The 20,218-nt window shown below is 42.3% G+C and overlaps 2 protein-coding genes across 2 annotated transcripts in view; both read right to left on the bottom strand.

Annotated features, from left to right (window-relative positions):
• Positions 1–1,250: 1,250 nt before the first annotated feature.
• LOC147267691 (A disintegrin and metalloproteinase with thrombospondin motifs 9-like) lies at positions 1,251–13,209 on the bottom strand. The gene is made up of 12 exons (XM_086198673.1): positions 13,119–13,209; positions 12,794–12,970; positions 8,589–8,759; positions 8,207–8,401; positions 7,175–7,304; positions 6,700–6,794; positions 5,613–5,707; positions 5,330–5,463; positions 4,825–4,916; positions 4,383–4,487; positions 3,400–3,499; positions 1,251–3,287 (listed from the first exon to the last, which is right to left on the bottom strand). Exons 3-11 carry the CDS (start codon positions 8,679–8,681, stop codon positions 3,410–3,412), a joined length of 1,029 nt encoding a protein of 342 aa, XP_086054799.1. The 5' UTR covers positions 8,682–8,759; positions 12,794–12,970; positions 13,119–13,209; the 3' UTR covers positions 1,251–3,287; positions 3,400–3,409.
• A 4,061-nt stretch (positions 13,210–17,270) lies between these two features.
• adamts9 (ADAM metallopeptidase with thrombospondin type 1 motif, 9) overlaps positions 17,271–20,218 on the bottom strand; it is a 29,192-nt gene continuing 26,244 nt past the window's right edge. Inside the window, exons 27-28 of the mRNA XM_086198670.1 lie at positions 20,001–20,162; positions 17,271–19,847 (exon numbers count right to left, since the gene is read on the bottom strand). Of these exons, the coding sequence (XP_086054796.1) occupies positions 19,659–19,847; positions 20,001–20,162 (351 nt within the window). The 3' untranslated portion in view covers positions 17,271–19,658. The remainder of the gene's footprint in view (positions 19,848–20,000; positions 20,163–20,218) is intronic.

Below are 20,218 nucleotides of genomic sequence, written 5' to 3'. Positions count from 1 at the left end.
AAAAGGAGATTGTCATTCAAGTCTTAGTGAACTTAATGCACAAATTCATGCACATCAACATCATTATCAGCTCAGCACATCAGATCCCTCCAATGATGTTTTCACCAGTGACCGTGACACCGTCTGTCTTGTGAAGGGAAACACAAAATGACTGACATATCGCTTCCATCTCATGGTTCACTGGGGTTCCTGTGCATACTGACAGCACAGGTGCCATTTTGTGTTTCCATCAGATCTGATAACTGAGAGTGTGGAGAGGATACAGGCGTGTTTGTGATGTTAACCTCACTTTGATCGATCCGACCATTCATCACAGCTTTATGAGCAGTGAGGCAGAGCTTTCCTGATTGTATTTTTAGAAAGGTTTAAGCTTTTACTCAATCATTTCTTTCTAAGAAATAACTGGTGTCAGAGTCTGAACCCCGCCTCTCGCCCGAAAGCCGCTGGGATAGGCTCCAGCCCCCCCACGACCTGTAACAGGATAAGAGGACGAAAATGATTGGATGGAACTCCACACAGAAAGATCCGTCTTGCTGTGAGGCGACAGCGCTAACCACTGCACCACCATGCCGCCTGTTTGCAAATCAACTTCTGAAAAATGTGCTTATGTTTGAGTCACTCTGGAGCTGCTGTCATCCCCTTTTATTCTACTCCTTCCTCTTGACATGAGCTAACCAACAATGACAAATTTTAGTGACAAAATTTCCAAAAATGTATCAATAAAACACAAACGACAGCACCAATAGGCTTGCCAAGTTAGTCCGACCTTTTGAAAGGCCGATTATTTCTACACCTGCTATAAATGTTAGAAAAAAACAAAACAAAACACAATTTTGTATCACGTGGAAAACTTTTGCTAAACTCAAACTACTTGAGCTCACCCATACCAGAGCTGATGAAAAATGTAGGATTTGGCGCGATTCATTGATCCTCAGTGGGTTTTCGTTATCTCTGCCTTGCGCTCAGCAGGGAACTTTATTTATTCAAGACATGTGCTGCTGACACCTGGTAGATGGCCTTGATAATTCACCGATATCAACATAAAACCTAAAACCATAAAACATGTCACCATCTCTATAAAACATGTCATACAAACGAGTCTGGAAAGGTTTCTATGGTCCGACACGTGTTGCTGTGTGTTCATAATATTTACAGCCTGTATCTGATGATTTCAAGAACAGACTGGAGATGATTAGACATTAGTGTGTCACTTTATTATTTTCTCTCATTTCCCTATCAGATTTCTTACATAAGGCAGCACCACTGCTCTTGCAGTTCATAAACATGGCATTTCTATAAATGTTTTCACCAAACAGGAAAATATTCTTTCGGTGCTACTACACAATAATTCATAGTCAGAAGTCCATGTACGTTAACAAAATAAATATTTTGCAGAGAAAATTTAGCAAATATCATGACACATTTTATTTTGTTACACGATGGCAATTTTCAGTTACCTTATTAACATTCTGCAAACTTGTAAATTAAGATAAATACACTTAAATAATCCCTTCATTTCTGACACCTGAGAACCTGAGTGACTGAACTAAATTTTGACATTCACAGCGAGAAGTGCAGTTTTCATTTTTAGCAAAGCGTTTCCTTCCCCATGAAGTAATGTCAGACTTATGTACTGGCAGGTTGAGACTGTTAAATTCCCTTTAGTTCGAAATGTGAACGTTGTAATAGAAGGCAAAGAAATACCACCAATTTACAAAGACTTGTGTTAGCAAATATGGCTTCTTAATAATCACTGTATTTGTACCCTAAATAGGTAACCTTTACATATTGAAAGGAACGAGCAAGCTTTTTAGAAAACATGCTTATTGTCCATCATCCCAGTGCTTGTGTTAATTGCAGCTAAGCTAACTAACAGTTAGCCGTTGCCAGTTAGCTGTGTTTTCTCGTGCGCCACAATGCATGTAGGGAAGCGAGAGGTGTATCTATCTGCCTGTCTGATGCTACAAGTGATTAAAAATAAGTGGATATGCCCAAAAGTTTGCATGTTCCTTTAAGGCAGGAGGCATCTAAAGATCTGTGGTCTTCCTCTCATTAAAAAAAAAGGCTATAGTGATATTTAAACATACAAAAACACAAAAGTACCCTGATATTTTCACAAAGAACAACAAGTCAGGTGCGTATGTGCACACCCATAAACACAAAGATGGAGAGGAGCAGTGTGTGGTGCAGGCAGCATCTGGACAGATATCACGCCTGTGAGCTCAGTGAGGCGTCTCCAGGGCCGGATCAGAGCGTTACTTCTCTGGAGATTCTACTGGAATTGTATTGGCCTGAGGTAAAGTCTTTCTGGGTTCTTTTAAGTTGTTCCAGATAGGATAACCTCTAAAAACTGAAGGCTAATAGCTCTGCCTGGTCACTGCACACTATCTGAGAGGAGCCTGGTTTTCTCTGCTGCCCGGCTTCATCTCTTCATGTAACCCCCTAAACAGTAGACGCTCACATCCTCCTAATAAATCAGAATCCCTCAATTCATCGTCAACTCGCTTTAAATCTGAATGATCACTCTTATATCCTTCATAACAGCCTCACAACTGCTCTCCCCCTACCACACTGAAGTTCAGCTTTCATGTGAAATTATGTTTAATTACAGTAATGATATGTGGTGTATCTTTCTAGGCTGCTGTGGTTGTCACGGCAGCAACCTCCATTATTTTTGCACCTGATTTTTTTTTTTTTTTTTGCACCGGCACATGAACTGAGTCCCCTCTAAATTTCTACCCAACAACTGTTGTTTTTAGGCAGTACCTGGATATGAATATGACTATTGAAATAAATTCAAATGTAGAAGTTGAGCTTTTCCCTGTGCCAGCAGCACTTTCTGAGGGAACTGGAAATTACCTATACAATTATGCAAGTAAAAAAAAAAAAAAGGAAAAAGACACACTGGAGATGCCTCATAACTGTTTAAAACCAGGACAATAACCTTCTTTAACTAAATGCCGCTTTCTAAACGGGTCCAAAAAGAATCATATGGCTTTATCGCATGCAGCGAGGAGATGTGCCAGATGCAAATATCCAAAAATAGAGGGCAAAATTCTAGTGTACGGCACTGTGCGGTATTTGCTTCTGACAACAATTATTTTACAATACAAAAATAAATGGAGAGTAAAATAAATAAGATATTTGTCCTGCTATATACATTAATTACACCAGATTAATTTACACTATTCATACACATAGGAGTAAAAAGAGGTGATGGGAAACATGGACGAGCGCTTCATTGGCTGTAGCACCAGAGAGGATGGATGTCTTGACATGATGAGCACCTGAAGAGGCGAGACAAGACCGATGGACACAGACAGACCAAAAAAAAATCATCTTTTGAACTTATTTGGAGAGAAATATAACTGGTCAAATAATTTGTAAAGTGTTACTCACTGTTTTGGTTCTATTCCACAGTTACATTCAGAGTGGTGCCTGAAGATGGGGTACATTTACCACAGTAGCCTCCACAAATCCCTGACACTCTGCTGCCATCCTGTGGCCACAAAAAGAATTAAGTCAAACGCTGAGGGCGGTTTAATAAAACAATGTTACGTTCTGTCGTCAGTGCATTCTAAGCATTCAACAGATGTCAGCTTGAAGGCTCTGCACAGACAAAGGTCTCATCATTTTAGGAAACTGGTTGTACAATGATTTCACAACTTGGAAAGTTATTTAGTTTGCGCAGTATGTCTGGTGAGCCTCAACAGGACTTGAATAATCACAAGCCAATTAATCATCAGCACCAGCATCATTTGCATGCAGAACAATGGGTGTTTTCAAACAAACATGTAGAACCACAAAGGAAATCACAGATGAAAGTTAGACAAAGAACTATGCCAGAACAGAGCGCGTGGTGCGTCTGATCTTCTCTCCGACGCCTGTCACAACCTGGCTTTATTTAAACCGCCAGAATTCAGCCAAAGTGAACCAGCCTATGGATAAATGACTGTGAACACTTTTTGGCATCTCTGCTGCCTTCTGTTTTGGTCTTGCCAAAAAAAAAAAAAAAAAAAAACCCACTCTTCAGCTTGATCTGCATTTCAAAAGCAGAGGGAGGGTGGGCACTTGAGAGAGCAGCTGCCTAATAAGGGTCCTTTCTCTGCATGCTTATGAGGAGAATCCACTTGGGACGATGCCTACTTGGGGCTCTGTCGCCAAGAGGTGGGGGAGCAGGAGGAGGAGGAGGAGGAGGAGGAGGAGGGGAATATAAAAGGTACAGTAATAAGATAGAGGAGAGAGGGTGAGGCAGCGCCAAAAATAGAGTCAGATGGGGTGATTAAAAGAGCAAAAACTGAACCAGTACGAAAGAAAGGATAAAAACATGTCAACCCTTTATCAGTCTGAGTGATGGGTAACATCTCATCTATAACCGATACCTGGGATTTTTGTACATCGGCAACTGCGAAGTTGCCTTGGGAGATCCACGATGCGTCTTCAGCCACCTTCAAACCTGTTCCTGAGAGGTTGATCCTAAAACGCCCCTGAGAGAAGAGCGAGAGAGTAAATAAAAATGAGATATCACATAGGCATGGATAGAAAGATACGTTCGAAATGCAACATTCTGGGATGTGGTGGTATCTGATTTACTGTGAGAGAGAGAGAGAGAGAGAAAGAGGGGGAAGCATCAAAGGCACAAGAGAAGTAAATAGCTCAACTCACATATTACCGTCAAACCGCTTTTTAAAGCAGAGCAAATGAATGACAGCACAGCGTAAAAGAAAATTAACTCAGACTAACTACTTGTAACTGCTTAGTACTGAGGATGCACTTTTAAACTGAGGTTGACTGGCAGTTCTACTTTTTAATCTTGAAACTCACCTGTGGACAACTGGCAGCGCTGTAGCAGTCTCCGGCGGTGGCGAACGGGACCCTCTTCCCTTCGCGGGTCAAAGCAAACTGCCAATCTGTTGCTAAAGGAGACAACACCACAAGCTAATTAAGTCTGATGAATGAAGCCCTAAAAATGCCCGAATTCACCTCAGATGAACTTCCACACAGCTTGATCGAGGTGGATTTAATTCAACCTTAATCTTTAGTCAGAAGTTCTGGTTTTAGGGTCTAAATCCATCTACTTAGAGCGTCAAGCCTTGTAATTTAGTGTCGCCAAAAGAACACTGAAGACATCTTGAGCCCATTAACCCTTTGTGGGCATGGATGTAATTAAATGGCAAAAGAAGTTCTTATTTGAGAGTAAATGCAGAAAGGCAGGAGGCTTTAAAATGCTGATGATATGTAGTGAGAGTGATGGTAGACATTTGCCTAATTAGCTCAGGGTGCTGTTGAGTGTCTGTCCTCATCCGGAGTCCGTGCGTGTGCGACTTACTGATGATGTTCATCTTGCTGAGGTCCAAGCGCACCTTGGAGAAGAAGGTGATGCCAGCAGCAGTGTAGTCTCCCCGACAGTCACAGTCTTCTCTGCTGGAGGCGTTGGCTGGACACTGGGTGGGGTCATTGAGTCTGGAAAACACACATAAACACGAGATACCTTAGCTGAATTTTACACTTCCGTGGAATTTCTTCATTTACAGACAACAACACTGCCAAGAATCACCTGGATTCTTGTCATGAAACAAGCTGTTCTCATTGTTATCCTGCTGGTTGTTTACCTGAAGCCAAAGATCTCCGAGAAATTCTCCTCCTCTCCCGTTGTCAAGGTGATGTACTCCTGTGGATTCCCCGTCTGCATTCCTGCACAGTAGACCTGAGGAGAAAAAAGGCAGTGAAGGAGAAACGGGACGAAGAGGTGGCATCCAGCGGAGGGAGGAGAAGGGAAGGAAGGAAAACAATGGAGGTGAGATGGAGAGGGTAAACTCAAGATGTTGTGCTGGCAAAGCACAGAAGTTTGTGACTAAACTAGTGATACACAATCTGCACATTTCTGTAAAATGACCCCAACTGACCTGTCCTCCAATCGAACTTCCTTTGACTACTGTACGATATTCGATGAAGTTAGCTGCAACATTGTACATGAGCCTCCAGTTGAATTTATTCCCAATGACAGGCAAATTAATATAAATGGAACAAACCCATGTTTTGTCCAGCCTCTTCTGTGCTGTAGTCGGCAGCTGAGGCCCACAGAGACCAGCTGACTGCAAGTTAGCTTAACACAATGAATAGTAGAGGTTGGAATGTGTTACCAGACCTCATAAGTTATCTAACATGCATTTTGAATACCTTTTCCGACCAGTTATTTTGATTTGATGCAGCATCTCAAAACTTCGGCCAACAAAATGAAACGCGACCAGACGACGAGACTACTTATAAATCATGGCCGACTTTGGAAGAGAGGATGAGGGTGGTAACTTCTGGAAAAATCAAGATCCCGATCCAGATTTGAACCAGAATACATAAAACGGGAGCAGCAGGTTTTGGCAGTTGAGTGGGCAAGATGGAGGTATGCTGACCTGCCCATTCACTATAATTCATTATGCTAAGCTAACAAGCTACCAGCTGGTCTCTATTGGTCTCTGCTCCCGTCTGCAGCACATAGGGAAGAAGGTTATCTTTCTTCTTGTCTGACTCTCCCAAAGATAGAAAAAAATAGTATATTTTTATCAAAAAGTTGTTAAAGGCAGTGTTTCAGTGTTGAAGGAACCTGACACCCAAGGGGATAATCACTTTTCTCCCATGAATGGTGCTTTGAGGATTCATTAAATAATGGCATATTACAATGAATGAATGAATGTATCTCACCTTGAGAGGTTTTCCTTGAACACTGAGAAAGTGTTCACTGTCTGGGAGGGGCCCATTCATGTTCTGGATGTCCTGACAGCTGGAGGGGAAATAACCTTTATGGCACAGAAGAAGGAAAATAAATAAATACTGTAAAAAATGTAATCAAACAGAGCCTGTATACAAGGATTTAGCAGTGGACAGACAATCAGGCTGGACACACACATACACACACGACTTTCAGGAGTGCAGTCGAGTGTGGAAAATTGCTGCAACAAATCAAAGCAAATGAGAAGCAACCCACTCTTTGATGTCCTATCTTACTGTAGGAAAGTAAATAGCTTTGATGTTTGCCTTGGTTCATAAATATTGCACTAAGGGCTAAATCTTGGCGCTGACAGGATCTAGTCAACATCAACAGGAGATGCATTCAGTCTGCCTGCATCTGGCCGCCTTGACCTTTGACCCTCCACCAGCAACTTTCTCCTGTACTCACAGTTTAAGTTCCTGCAGACTTTTCTGGTATCTGGTGTTGCATCCAGAGAACATCTGTGGCTTTCCTGACCATCTGCAGACAAACACGTCACCGTCCTCTCCATCACTCCATCTCCGCAGCTCCTTGAACACTGCAGGGGATGTAGGGAAGCGTGGCAGTGCGAGAAGAAAAGTAGGAAAGTTCCTCAGTGTGGTTTCTAGAAATGTGAGGTTTTACCATTTGCTTGACTGCTATTTTGAAGCCAAGGTAATGTACAGCATCTATGGCATTATACTCTGCATCAATGACTGCACGGGCAAGTAAGAAATACAGTGTGTTTATTCTACAGATGGGCCTGTGATTATATCAGAGAAAACCACAGAAAACCAGAGTGACTTGTGCGTTTAATGATATCAAACTCAGATTTAAAACTAGAAAGAACTTGAAGGAGAACTAGACCTAGAAAGCGACGGTGCACAACTGTAACAAGGAGGCTACGTGGATACACGCACAAAACTATTTTCCACACAAAATAAGTCTGACAGATCACGATCCATACCATCTCTGGGGGGGAGCCGAATATTGATCCCTCTGTTTGAAATATATCAACTCAATGATCCAAAACATGCTCAATTTTTTTAAGAGATATTGGTTATTAAATACAAAATAGGTCTTTCGGACCTAAGATTCAGAATATATTTGAGAATATCTCCAGAAGTTGAAATTTTCTTCTTTCAACAATTTCAAATGAACTCAAGGAATTTGATAGAAATTCATCTGTAAAATATTGAGAAAAATGAATCGGGACACTCTGCCAATGGCCTAGAAGTCTTCAGGATCCGAGGTTTATGATTTGATGTACGTTGCCTTGAAAATTATTAATTTGCTCCATGTAACATATCTTTCCACCAAATTTCATCAAAATCCACCGTTCATTTTCGAGATATCACGTTAACAAACAAACAAACAAACAAACAAACAAAGCAAACAGATGCCAGTGACCTTGGCTGAGGTGATGACAAGACAGCTTTTAAGAGTCATGGAATCCCTCACCTCCCCCCATGTTCCCACCCTCCACTCCTGTGGTGGGTGACACGGGCCTAGATTACACGGCATGTAGCTCTCAGGGGGGGTCCCAGGACAGTTGGATAGAGACTGATGGCCATACTCATAGTTGTCATTCTCTACATGCACCTCACTGCATGAAATCAGACGCTGGCGGTAGCCCTGACCACAGCTGGCTGAGCACTGGAGGACAGAATACATCACTGGCATGAAATAACAATAATATTCCACGCAGGAAACATGGGTCATTTCTGTCATTTCCGCATCCTTGGATTTGAAGGTAGCGATTTACAGTACATGAATGTTGCGTTTTAAAAGCAAACTGAATCTTCGCAAGTGAGATCTGAAAAGGTCATTTATCCTCACTCACCTCGGTCCATTCCCCCGTGATCCAGATGAATTCACAGGCATGGGTGTTGCAGGTCTCTATGTCTGGAGGTCTGATCTGGTTCACGCAGTACATTTCATGGACCTCCTGCTGGTTGTGGTCCACACACTGCAGGGCTCTTCTCCGATGGCCGGATCCACATGACTTACTGCACTGTGGAGGGGACGTGTCACAGAAGATTGTAAAGTTATATGAATGAAAAGATGTAGAGAGATGATAGTTTCTGAGATGAAACTTTTTTTTTTTTTTGCATCTTCCGAGATGCTTCACCACATGGTGCTATGGATTAAGGATGTCAAAACAGTAGATAAGAGCTGGGAGGAACCAGTGTGTTGTTGAACAGAAGAACCTGAACAGAAGAACCTGGCCAAAAAAAAAAATGACATGAGATTACACAAATTGTTACTCCTGCAACCGTTTACCCTCCATGCTAACGATGTTACTGAACAAAGGTCAGAGCAGAAACTCACTTGAAGTAAAGAACTGCATCTAATTCATCTCGACAAGGGGTCTCAAAGTCTGAGATGGGGGGCCTCCCCTTGGACATACTGTAAATCTTAGAGTGAGGCGCTCCCTTACAGTTCCATTTCTGGATGCTATTTGGTTCCACAGACAGTCAACCACTGAGCCAAGCTAGCCTAACGTTGCAGTGTCACATAACTTCAGAGAACAGCAAATACATGAAAGCAGTCTGCCCTGAGTCACTTTCTGATTCTAGGAAGCGCCACTAAACTTCACTTCGAAATAGGTTCTTCTTTTCCGCTTATTTCAAATAGAACATTCCGAATGTAATGTCATGTATTTGACCCATTGCTCCAGGGTATGCATATCACTACTGAGCAACAAATTAAAATCTATCCAATATACAATCAGGATAAGGAGGTCTGATTTTATGGAATATCTTTTCTCGGTTTTGTTATTTTATTTCAAGTTAAAGCATTTTAGCAATAACACAGTTTACATACTTTATATTTGAAGATGATTTTGAGAAATCAGCAAAACAGTAATATTTTCAACAAAAAGTCATTTGAATGCAGAGCCATATCAAACCTGTGTTACCATTCTCATATTTGCCTGTTTGTGTGACGTTAGAGCCCGCAGAGATTTAGCATAGCTTAGCATAAATGCAGGAAACAAGGGAAAACAGCAAGACTGTGCCAAGAATTCGCTATGCTTGGCCAAGATGTAGTTGCAGCAACAAACATCCCGCAAAAACTAAAAAAAAAAAAAAAAAAAAAAATTTTAAAAATCCCAAGTCGTTGGGTTTTATTTGCTTTTGATAAGTGATTAAAAGAACCATCCATCGTCATCTTCCGCTTACTCCTTACAAGTAAGGGTCGCGGGGGGGCTTGAGCCTATCCCAGCATCTACGGGCAAGAGGCGGGGTTCACCCTGGACAGGTCGCCAGTCCATCGCAGGGCCAACATAGAGAGACGAACAACCATTCACACTCACAGTCACTTTAATCCAATGAGCCTAGTCCCCAAATTGCATGTCTTTGGACGGTGGGAGGAAGCTGGAGTACCAGAGAGAACCCACGCAGGCACGGGGAGAACATAGAGACTCCACACAGAAAGATTCCGCGCCCGAGCCGGGACTTGAACCCTGAACCTTCTTGCTGTGAGGCCACAGTGCTAACCACTGCACCACCGTGCAGCTCGATTAAAAGAATGTGCAACAAAAAATATTTCAATTCAGTGAGGGCACGTAAGCTAAATTACCTGCAGGATGGGGTGCTATATTTAGGGTACTTTAGGAGAGTGGTATCAATTTATTTAAGGTATCCCTTTAAACGGGTTAAAAAAGGCTTCAGGGGTGGCCTTTGTCATCGCCAGACAAGTGTTTCCTCGACTGGAAGGTCAGAGACAAATAAAAATACAATAATCTCGCTATACTGTTGCCTGTATGAACTCAAGTGTTGTGAAATTCCCATTCACGTGTAATTCAAACTGAGTGCTTGCGTCACGTACACTCAGTGGTGTTGCGAATACTGCTGACGCCAGCTGGTCTTCATCACTCTTAATACGCCGAACACTGTCAAACAAATGAAAGAGCTGGAACTGTTACAGAGCTGTGCTGTGCAGGAATGAACCTTCCCTGCACAACCGGTGCTTGAGGATTTCCTGGTAAAACTGACAGCAGAACCGGGGTACAGGAACAACTGGACGTAGGCTACAGGAAACAAGCATAAGCAGGGACATAAAATGAGATAATATCACTGGTAAGAAGTGTTGAAACCCGAGAAGAAGCTCGTGGCTACCCAGAAACGTATCCCGACTCTCGTGGCTACAAGGGTAAAAAGACGCTAGAAAAGAAATTAATACAGACCAACATAAAATAATAATATGAAATATTATTATTATTAATATAAATTAATATGAAACAATCATTTGGGGAAATTAGTTATTAGAGGCACAAAAATAGCTAATCTGCTTCATCCTGATGGACAGTGACCAAGAGATCCATTCATCCAGATTGAGACATGGCAACAACATAGAAGCCAGAGGAATGAAGGGTGGATGTGACCGAGACACAGGAGGGTTGCTGCAACATGTCAGTCACAGGTAGCGCCTCACATCCTGCTCCGTCATTTATTCAGCCCTAAACTGCATAAAATGTTTGACACATCTGGAAGGAAGTGATGTCATTCAAACAACTGAATGGGAGGGCCGTTGAGGTCGGCCGATCAGGAACATCATGATATAATTAGAATATTTTACACTATTTAAAGAAGCTTTCATTCATCCGGTGAAATGGAATGATGTGTCAGATGTGTCGTACACGTTACGCTTTGAACAACGGCTGGCCAGCTGAAATGTTGAACTTCAGCGCCGGTTTTCTGATCTAAAAAATTGAATAAATTGAATCATTTTTGGTTGGTGAACATCTGTTGAATCCTCTCTGATAATGTTTGCTGTTTGTTGTTGTTGTTGTTGTTGTTGTTGTTGTTGTTGTTTCCAGCCACCAAATCACACAACTGTCAACTTTTGGGGAACCAAATTCAGCTGAAGAGTTTTAACATTATCCACGTTCATTATCCTCATGACTCATCCAGATCGGCACCTTCAAGCTGTAAAGACTCGTTAGATTAGCAGCAAGTGAATCTCCACGTTTAGGGTTTATTTTTTACTTCAGCGACAAAAAAAATTCATACGGGAAGACCCACATTCCTCATGAAGTTGTTTTTTTGACAGTCACCATGATGTAAGTTCGTGATAAAGATAATGATATCTGGGAACTTTTCGTATTCCTTGGTTGCCTTTCTTGTCTGAGTTGTTTGCGTAATTAAATTTGTGAATTACCTTAAGGCTGGATGCTCCCCACAACCAGAACTAGAGCAAACAGATGGGATGCCATCCCGTCAGCCACACATGCCATTTAATGGAAAGAAAGAAGTCAATGAAACTTCAAAAAAAAAATAAAAAAAATAAAAATCTGTATAAGGAAGTGGAGGAGTGAAGCTCCTGAGTAGAGAAAGTAATTCTGATGGAAGTTGGTCCTGTTTTGCAACTGTTTTGAGATATGTGAGTGGATACCGGGAAACTGTTGTAGGATCCTGACCCCAAATTATGATCTTGGCCTAAAACTGACAAAGTGTATTTGTACCTAACACTGTGCTAAAAATGTTTTATATGAAGGACTTGGGAGGAAGGACTTGTTGGAGGCTACTGAATTATAGTTAACTGGACCAAAAATACATTTCTCTGGATTTGAACACTGAAATACACGAGCTAATGTTTACACCTCTGAGAAACACTAAACAAGTCCAATCTTTTTTTTTTTTAAACTTTAATGCAGAAACGTTTTATGTTTCACCTTTAAACCCACCTGCAAAAATTATTCAACTATCAAAATTTAAGTTCTGTTTGTTGAGAAACATATTGGAGAGTTTCACAATCACGCAGGGGTCCGTTCGCAAACTGTTCCACGGCTGTAACCTAGAATGACCAATTTCATAATGTCAGGAATGAGGGTTTGCTGAAAAAAAAAGGAAAAAAAAGCCTGATCATCTGATTTTCATCAGGGGCATGCAGCAGCTCGCCCCCGCCCTCCTCCCCTCCCAGGCCCTCTGCCTCCGACTGCGGCAGCGACTCGCTGCTTCCAGACATGACGGAGCAGATTCATCCACTCCAGAGAGGTAAAACTTCCTTTGTACTCTATCTGAGTAGAGACTTCTCTCAACCTACTGTCTGCCAGTCTCTCTCTCTCCACCGGTAACGGGAGGTACAGTCAGCCACCCGGCAGGTCTGACTGGTCGTCGGGCGGGATCGCTGCGGACAGCCGGTCTCCAGCTGGCTTCGTCGGTTTCCTATCTGGCAGTAAACCTCCCGCCGCTGGACGCCGTCGCCGCACGACGCCGAACACTGGAACCAGGACAGGTACAACTTTTAAAACCTTTCTTCAAGTACTTCTACTACTTGATTACATCAGCATTAACATGAGCTACATTCATACTACATGTTATGTATGACAATAAAGTATAGGTTAGAGGTAGAGTGGCTGTCTAGCAACCGGAAGGTCGCTGGTTCGATCCTCACTTCCCCCAGTGACCAAGTCGATGTGTCCTTGAGCAAGATACTGAACCCCTGATGGCCCTGAGACGGACTGGTAACCCGTCCAGGGTGAACCCCGCCTCTCACCCGATGTCAGCTGGGATAGCCTCCAGCCCCCCCCCCCCCCCCCCCTTAACAAAAAAGCGGTATAGAAAAATGTCTGGACAATAAAATATTTTTTCTAATCCATATCATTAGCATAGAAGTTCTTACTTGTACTTATTTGTGCTTTTAGATATCAGACTGACCACCCGTGCTGACTCAGCAACTTTAACTGCTATATTATCTGGGTTGTTTTTTTTCAGTTTGCTCAGCATAATTTGTGAAGGCGTGGCCACCGTGTGTCCCATCAGTTAATCTTAATATCTTATTGATATATTCTCCAGTAAATTAGGAATTGCTATCAATTTCCTCACTCATCTCATTCTACAATATTACAGTGTTGCGGTTTGAATGACTTGAAGAAACCTGCTTTTGCTTAATAATAATCCAAGAGACAGATCTTGATATTGATATTTGCAGAAGTGTAAAAAAAAAAAAGAGGAAAAATGGGTTGTAGCCAGGAAAATGGATTGTGTTTGTCAACATGTGACTGTGCTGTGATAAATGTTTCATGTAAAAATGTGTCTCTGCTATAATTTAGAACATTTTCCCACACAGAGTACCAAGAGAGCGATGAACGTTTAAAATGACAAATGTGTTTTGTGTTCTGCCAATTTATTAGCTATCAGTCCCACTCTGTAATAAATGGATATGTTGTTTTTTTTAATTTTTTAGTTTGACATGTAACCACTCCATTTGGCAGAGACGTAATGTCATTTCTCTTTTCAAATGGATGTTGTTGATCACTGCGTGAGGTTTAGGGTTTGTTAAAGATTATTCATGTCTTCTCATCCGTCTTACTGCATGAATACATCCCCTCCATTGCAACACAACTCAAGAGAAGAGCAGTAGAACCTCTAAGCAGCCTGTTGCACCATGGGTAATCATGCCTCTCCTGACTGAGTGTATTTTGTGTATATCTGTGTGATTGGACTCTCGGCCAGCGGGGAGAAATAAGAGGTGAGAGGAGAGAGAGGAAAAAAAAAAACAGAGGGAAAGAAGGAGACGACAAGGCTTCCCAGCGACCCAGGTGAGTGAGTGTCCGGCAAGGTGACGTGAGAGGATTGCATCTTTAGTGGGGTATTAAAAGTGAGGGATAACATGTGATTTCTATTGGGAAGGTAGAAGATCAGACAAAAGTGAGGAGGTGAAAGAGAGAAAGAGGGCTCGTGCTTGTGACCTGTGAGGAAATAGGAGGACAGAGAATGATAGAGCAGAGAGGGGTCGAGTTACACTGGCAGGACGGATCAAAAAGAGAAGACGAACCCTGCTGTCCTGCTTACTGCCCTAGGATTGTGCAGCCCCTCCATGCAGGCCTGCTCTGCAACCCTGCAGAAACCTCATGTGTTGTGTTAAAGCACCTCGCCTTCAGGTTTCACTGCGGGTGTTTTCACACATATGCACACACTTTCCAGCAAGCTGGTAAGCATTAATGTGGATGGAAAGAGAGAGAGAGAGAGGGAAAAAAGGTATGGCAGCGTGAGAACAAGAGTGGTACAAAAGTATTTTACAGCTGGCTCAGAGAGGCCTACCTCATCCCAGTCGCCAGCTTTCCACTTGGGACATCGGCTACCTCGGCAACGCCTCTGCTTCCTGGGTTTAGGGGACAAGTGGTGGCAGTTTTCCTCGGGGATCGAGCGGCCTGAGCCGGTCACACAGCTCACCTTCCGCGACTTAAAGCCCCTTCCACAAGAGGCTGAGCACTATGAGATGTGGAAGAAAACACAAAGAGTTAATGGAACTGTAAAGGTAGGTTTTGTGACAGTCAACCGGTTCAATAAAAAACTGTAAATGTGCGTGCTCATGTCAAATACATCTGTTTGTCAAATGTCTGGCTTTGAAGTTTAAACAGGAAAAAAGAATTGCATGACAGCACAGGTGTAACTGCTAAAACTGGGCCTGGATCAGCCAAACGTTGATGTGGATCGCATGGGAGAGACCCTGTGCCACGTGGTTGGCTCATCCAATCATAATACACATCAGATCACCCCGGCAGCAGTTTATTTCACATCCGGGTTCACCGAGTTACTGAAAGCCTAACTCAGTGTGACAGGCTACACACACACGCACGCACGCACACACACACACGCACATTTGGCAGCGGAGGGGGCAGAGAGGGGCTGGATTGTGCTCGGATAATCAAAGGGGGCGTAACATTTGGGGATGGATGGAAAGCGACAGGCTCCGAGTTGAACGAGTACGTGGCCCAGCGTGCGGTGCTGTGCTGACCAGCAAGAGACTGTACTGGACAGGAACACGCTGTGACCTGTCACCTCATTCAAGGAGGGCTCATCAATGGAGGGGCTAATAAAATGCCTCGTCCCCATTTCAGCCGGGACACCCTTCATGTCCCAAATCGATTAGTAGTTTTAGTCAGTGGTGATGATGATGATGTTCGGGGATTCACTTGTTTTATGCAAAGAAATAAAAGTTATATCTAACTTTTGTCATTCTTTTGCTCTGTTAAATGTAAATAAATTATGTAAATGTGTTGAAAAGTGCGTGTCCTATGGAAATTGATAAATTATTGCAAATGAATCAGACTTTATATCCTTAATGTCACTGTGAACAAATAGAGGAAATATTTGTAGCGTTTTGGTAAAATGACCACTACAGCACTTGCTCTGCTCTTGTAGGTGACACAGCAGAAACAAAAGCGGGTGATCGCCGGGGAAACTGAACAAGACATTCCAGACCTTTACCTCAAGTTGTTCCTCAACTTTTACATACCCTTTTTTACTAGGGCTTTCCTGCTGTTGCGCTATGCGGAAACACCCTGGGAATCAGTGCAAATGGCTCACATTAAAACACCAAGTGTTTATCAGTAAATTAACCCTCCTTTCACCCCCCAGTACGCGGGGTTCATTAGTTTAGCTCGCAACTTTTTCTCTGGGTTGTTTTTGTTGTTGTAATTCTCCTAAGCAGCGCACAAATACAAACATCACTGCTCTCACACATTTGACATTAATGGTCGGGCCGTGCAAGATTTTATTCACGTCAGATAATACTGCATTGATGGTGTTAGTCCCTGTGTCTTATATCTGCACCGACTTCAGTGCTCAATTCAAATCAAAGAACTTTATTAGCACAAATTCTGACTGGCAACACATCCGTGGGTCTCTTCATACCCCCCCCCCCCCCCCCCCCCCGGATAACAGCAATTTCCCAGAAGTCTGTGCTGATGGGATGAACCGGGAAGGGGCCCCTTTCCAGATCAAACGTGACCATTGACCCTACCAATACACCACCGCATTGTCTTGCTGACAGCTCTCTTCATTCAAGTCACTGTCACTGGCCCCAATGTTTTACACTGTCATCATCCTGCATTAGACCAGAGCAGAGAGGCCTGACAGAAAGGGGCAAAGGGCGCTGGCAACTTCATAGTAGAGCAGGGAGCGCCAGGCATCCTAGAACGTCCCGGCTAGGCGGTAAGAGTGAATGAACACACTAAACGAGCTGGGAGGTACATCGAGGCATTGTCACACAGGACAAACATTTACCTTGATAGAAAGAGCTTTGAACTCCTGCCACTGACGGTAAAAGCATGATCGCTCAAAGAGGTCAGCAGAGGCCCTGACCACATAGAATAACAAGGATATTGCTCAGTGATTTGTGCCTTTTCATTCAGGAAAAATACCCCGTTGAATAGACTGGCAGGGAGGAGGAAGCCTTAAAAGTGATTTTCGGGGAATTTCTTCAGCAATTAATGAAGGTTGTTAGTGGTTGCTACATGTTTTCTCTATTTGAGGCCTTTTTTGTGGTAAGTTGTATATTTTTCTGTGTCGTTACACTCACAAATAACCAAAAAAAGCTTTGCTCAAATAATGAAAAAAAGCCTTTAATAGTACCTCTACTTCACTTTAATCGTAACCTTTTCTGGAAGCGAACAGAAATCCAACAAATCCATAAAAAATTAAATATTGACATAACATTATAATGAAGTAACAATAAATACAAGTAATTACATAAATATACAGAAATCTTCTTGAAACACAGACTAATACTGCCATTTATGAATAAGAGACACACAATATACTTATTTCAAGAGCCTGTTGATATGATGTTAGTGCTGTACTGCTGTTTGCACCGAGAAGTCTGAGAATGAAAAATTAGACTTAAAAAAAATACAAGGAAAATCCGATGTGCTAATATCATGTTCTTCATCGACTGATACAACCTTGCTGCCTTGCAATCACACATGTGGGAAACATTACATGCAATAGTTCTCTTTTGTAAATGAAGTGCAGTGTAAAATGAAGCCACTGCTGTGTTAACAGGCCCTTAAAATAAGGTGTGATGTCAGTACAGACATTTATGACCAGGAGGAGTCAACTGGGTGGGCTGCAGGCAAACGTTGCCCCTAACCACAGATTCTGGATCAGTTCTCACTGTCCACAATAGGATGGTTAAGTATTTCAAGGTGGGATATCTGTGTTTAGGGCCATCATCTGCACTGGATAGCCTCAACAACTCATGCTTAATCTTAGCCAGCCAAAATCCCTCCAGTGCAAGGGAGAGAAAGATACGGCAGGGGGGCAATCATAACAGAGACTGAGGTAGACACATTAGGTTGGCTCAGAGTAAGAGCTCTGGATACAAAACACTATTAACTCCCCCTGTGGTCACAGGTATCATGTGTTCAAAATACAACATTTTAATAGGCCATTGTCTTAAAAGTTAAGAAAGTTGTTTGATGGACATTCAAAGACACATCAACATTATGCAATCAAATCTGTGGCACACTTTGCGCTACTTAAATGTATGATGAGTCCACAAAGTGCTCATGTAATGAAATGAAGAGGCAAAAAAAAAAAAAAAAGAAAAGAAAAAAAAAAAACAATGTGCCACAACACACACCGACCCGTTCCAAACATTTGATGATGGTTCCTTTATGATATTTATATCTTATATCTCCCTTGTTTGGCCAAAGCACCACTGTAGTGTAGGTTATCATAGTTTAATGGCTAGCTGAGTTGTGTTTTGTTCCAAGTGAGGTATTGTTGAGCATAGCATATTTAGCAACTCCAAGTACTTACTGTACAAAGCAAACATTAACTAACACAATATAAATATATCAAGCACCTTTGAAGCAGAGAGCTTTAAACCTACTGTTTTGGCCACGCTAAGGAAATCTGGGTCAAAGCCCTCTGCAAAACTGGAATACAATGGCTATTAGTTCTAATTACCACAAACTCAGGGAGACACTTTATTTTACAGTGTGGGTACAGCAGCTAATTCCTGGTTTTTCCTATGGAACACGACGAGCACTGTGATGCAGGGATCTACACCAAATCCGATGATTTTAAAAAGCTGTGATTCATGCGTTTACGGGTGTTTCCTATTCCATTCCACACGTCTCCATCATGTTTTTCATTTTTTTTGTGTAATGCAGCTGACAGACACACAAAGCAGCGCCAAAAACAGCCTCTTTGGTGGAAGTAGATACGATCCCGGACATTTCAGGAACTTCTGAGTTTACGTATAAACGCAGCAACGTCAGTATTGTATCGCACCATTTCGTTCAGAGACAGTACAATAACTGTAAAATAAAGTGTCTAAATAAGATTAATAACTTCTCTAACAAAGCACATGTGCCTTAAGACAAATTGAATTCTTGATACAATAGCCATTTCAAAGATGTATATAGTACAAAGTATATATAGTACACAGCCCGAATATAGTCCCATGTAAATTGGTGCTGGAAGTGTTCATGTCCGAACATCAAACTGTGTTGTGTAGCACCACATATTCAGAGAAAATGGGCCATTCTTTGGATAATAAATGAACAAGGCATCGTACTGTATATTCCTGATATACAAAAACATTCATCAGTATTTGCATATGAACAACGATTGGCTAAATGTGCGAATACAAAAAGCTAAGACACATAATAAATCAATTTTAAAGTTAATGCTATATACAAAAGGTAAAAAGGAAATAAATTATCTTTTAAAACAATATTTTACAAAGCTAACTTTGATCGTGACACAAAGTGATCCTGATTTTTTTTTTTCTTCTGTCAGTACTAAAACAAGGCTCAACAACAGTTTTTATGGTAACTAGGTTTGACAAAAACAAGTTCTTCTGGTCGCAGCTGTCACTGAAGCCTTTTGTGGTGATGTACTTTCTCTGGCAAATTACACGAGAGCATATCTTTGCCATTTAAGTGCAGCAGAAATTAACTTTCCAAACGTCTTGAGGAAATGTTCAATCGCAGGCACCAGATAGGGAGCAGGAAGTGGAGGAGGGGGTTAAATAAAAGTGGAGAAGCAGTGGCACAGTATATTTTCTCCAGTGCAAAAGCACCATAAACACCCCTTTTAGGATGTTAAAGAGTAAGACTAAAGGTTTCTTTTGAAAAAATGTGAGGTTAAAAAAAAAGGTGTAGAGTATTTTTCTATGAGCGTACCGAGCTCCATGGGTCTGTGCTCCAGTGGGGGCTAGACGGGCACGGCTGAGTATTGCACTGCTCACGATCTGGTGGCTTGTCGTGGATCTCACAGCTCAGATCATTGAAACGCTCTCCATTTGGACGCTGACATACCACCAGCCTCGTCTTTATCCCACCTCCACATGGCTTGGTGCACTGAAGAGAGGAGAGGTGGCGTTTTATGGAAGATTTTGAGAGGTCCATTGACTTCTAGCTGATTCAGCCTTCATGCGAACCAAACTAATTATTCAAGCACAAGCAAACCAAAGCTCAATATTTACTCCATGCTTAGCAATAAGTCAGTCTTACCTCTCCCCAGTTGCCGTAGATCCACTGTGGACATGGTCCGGACTCGCAGGATCGTTGCTCACTGGGCCGGCTGCGATCCTCACAGCTGTTGGCAGGGTAGCCGTTCTCGTCCTGGCACACTACCACACGCCGTTGAAAGCCTCCTGCACATGTGCTGGAGCACTGTTGTCAGACAGAGAGAGAGAGAGGAGAGAGAGAGAGAAAAAGAGAAGGGGAGG

The sequence above is a fragment of the Aulostomus chinensis genome, chromosome 3 (genome assembly GCF_037954235.1).
Source record: "Aulostomus chinensis isolate RoL2024-O1b breed Wild chromosome 3, RoL_Achi_v1.0, whole genome shotgun sequence".
NCBI classification, from domain to species: domain Eukaryota; kingdom Metazoa; phylum Chordata; class Actinopteri; order Syngnathiformes; family Aulostomidae; genus Aulostomus; species Aulostomus chinensis.
This window is presented reverse-complemented; position numbering and strand designations above follow the sequence as displayed.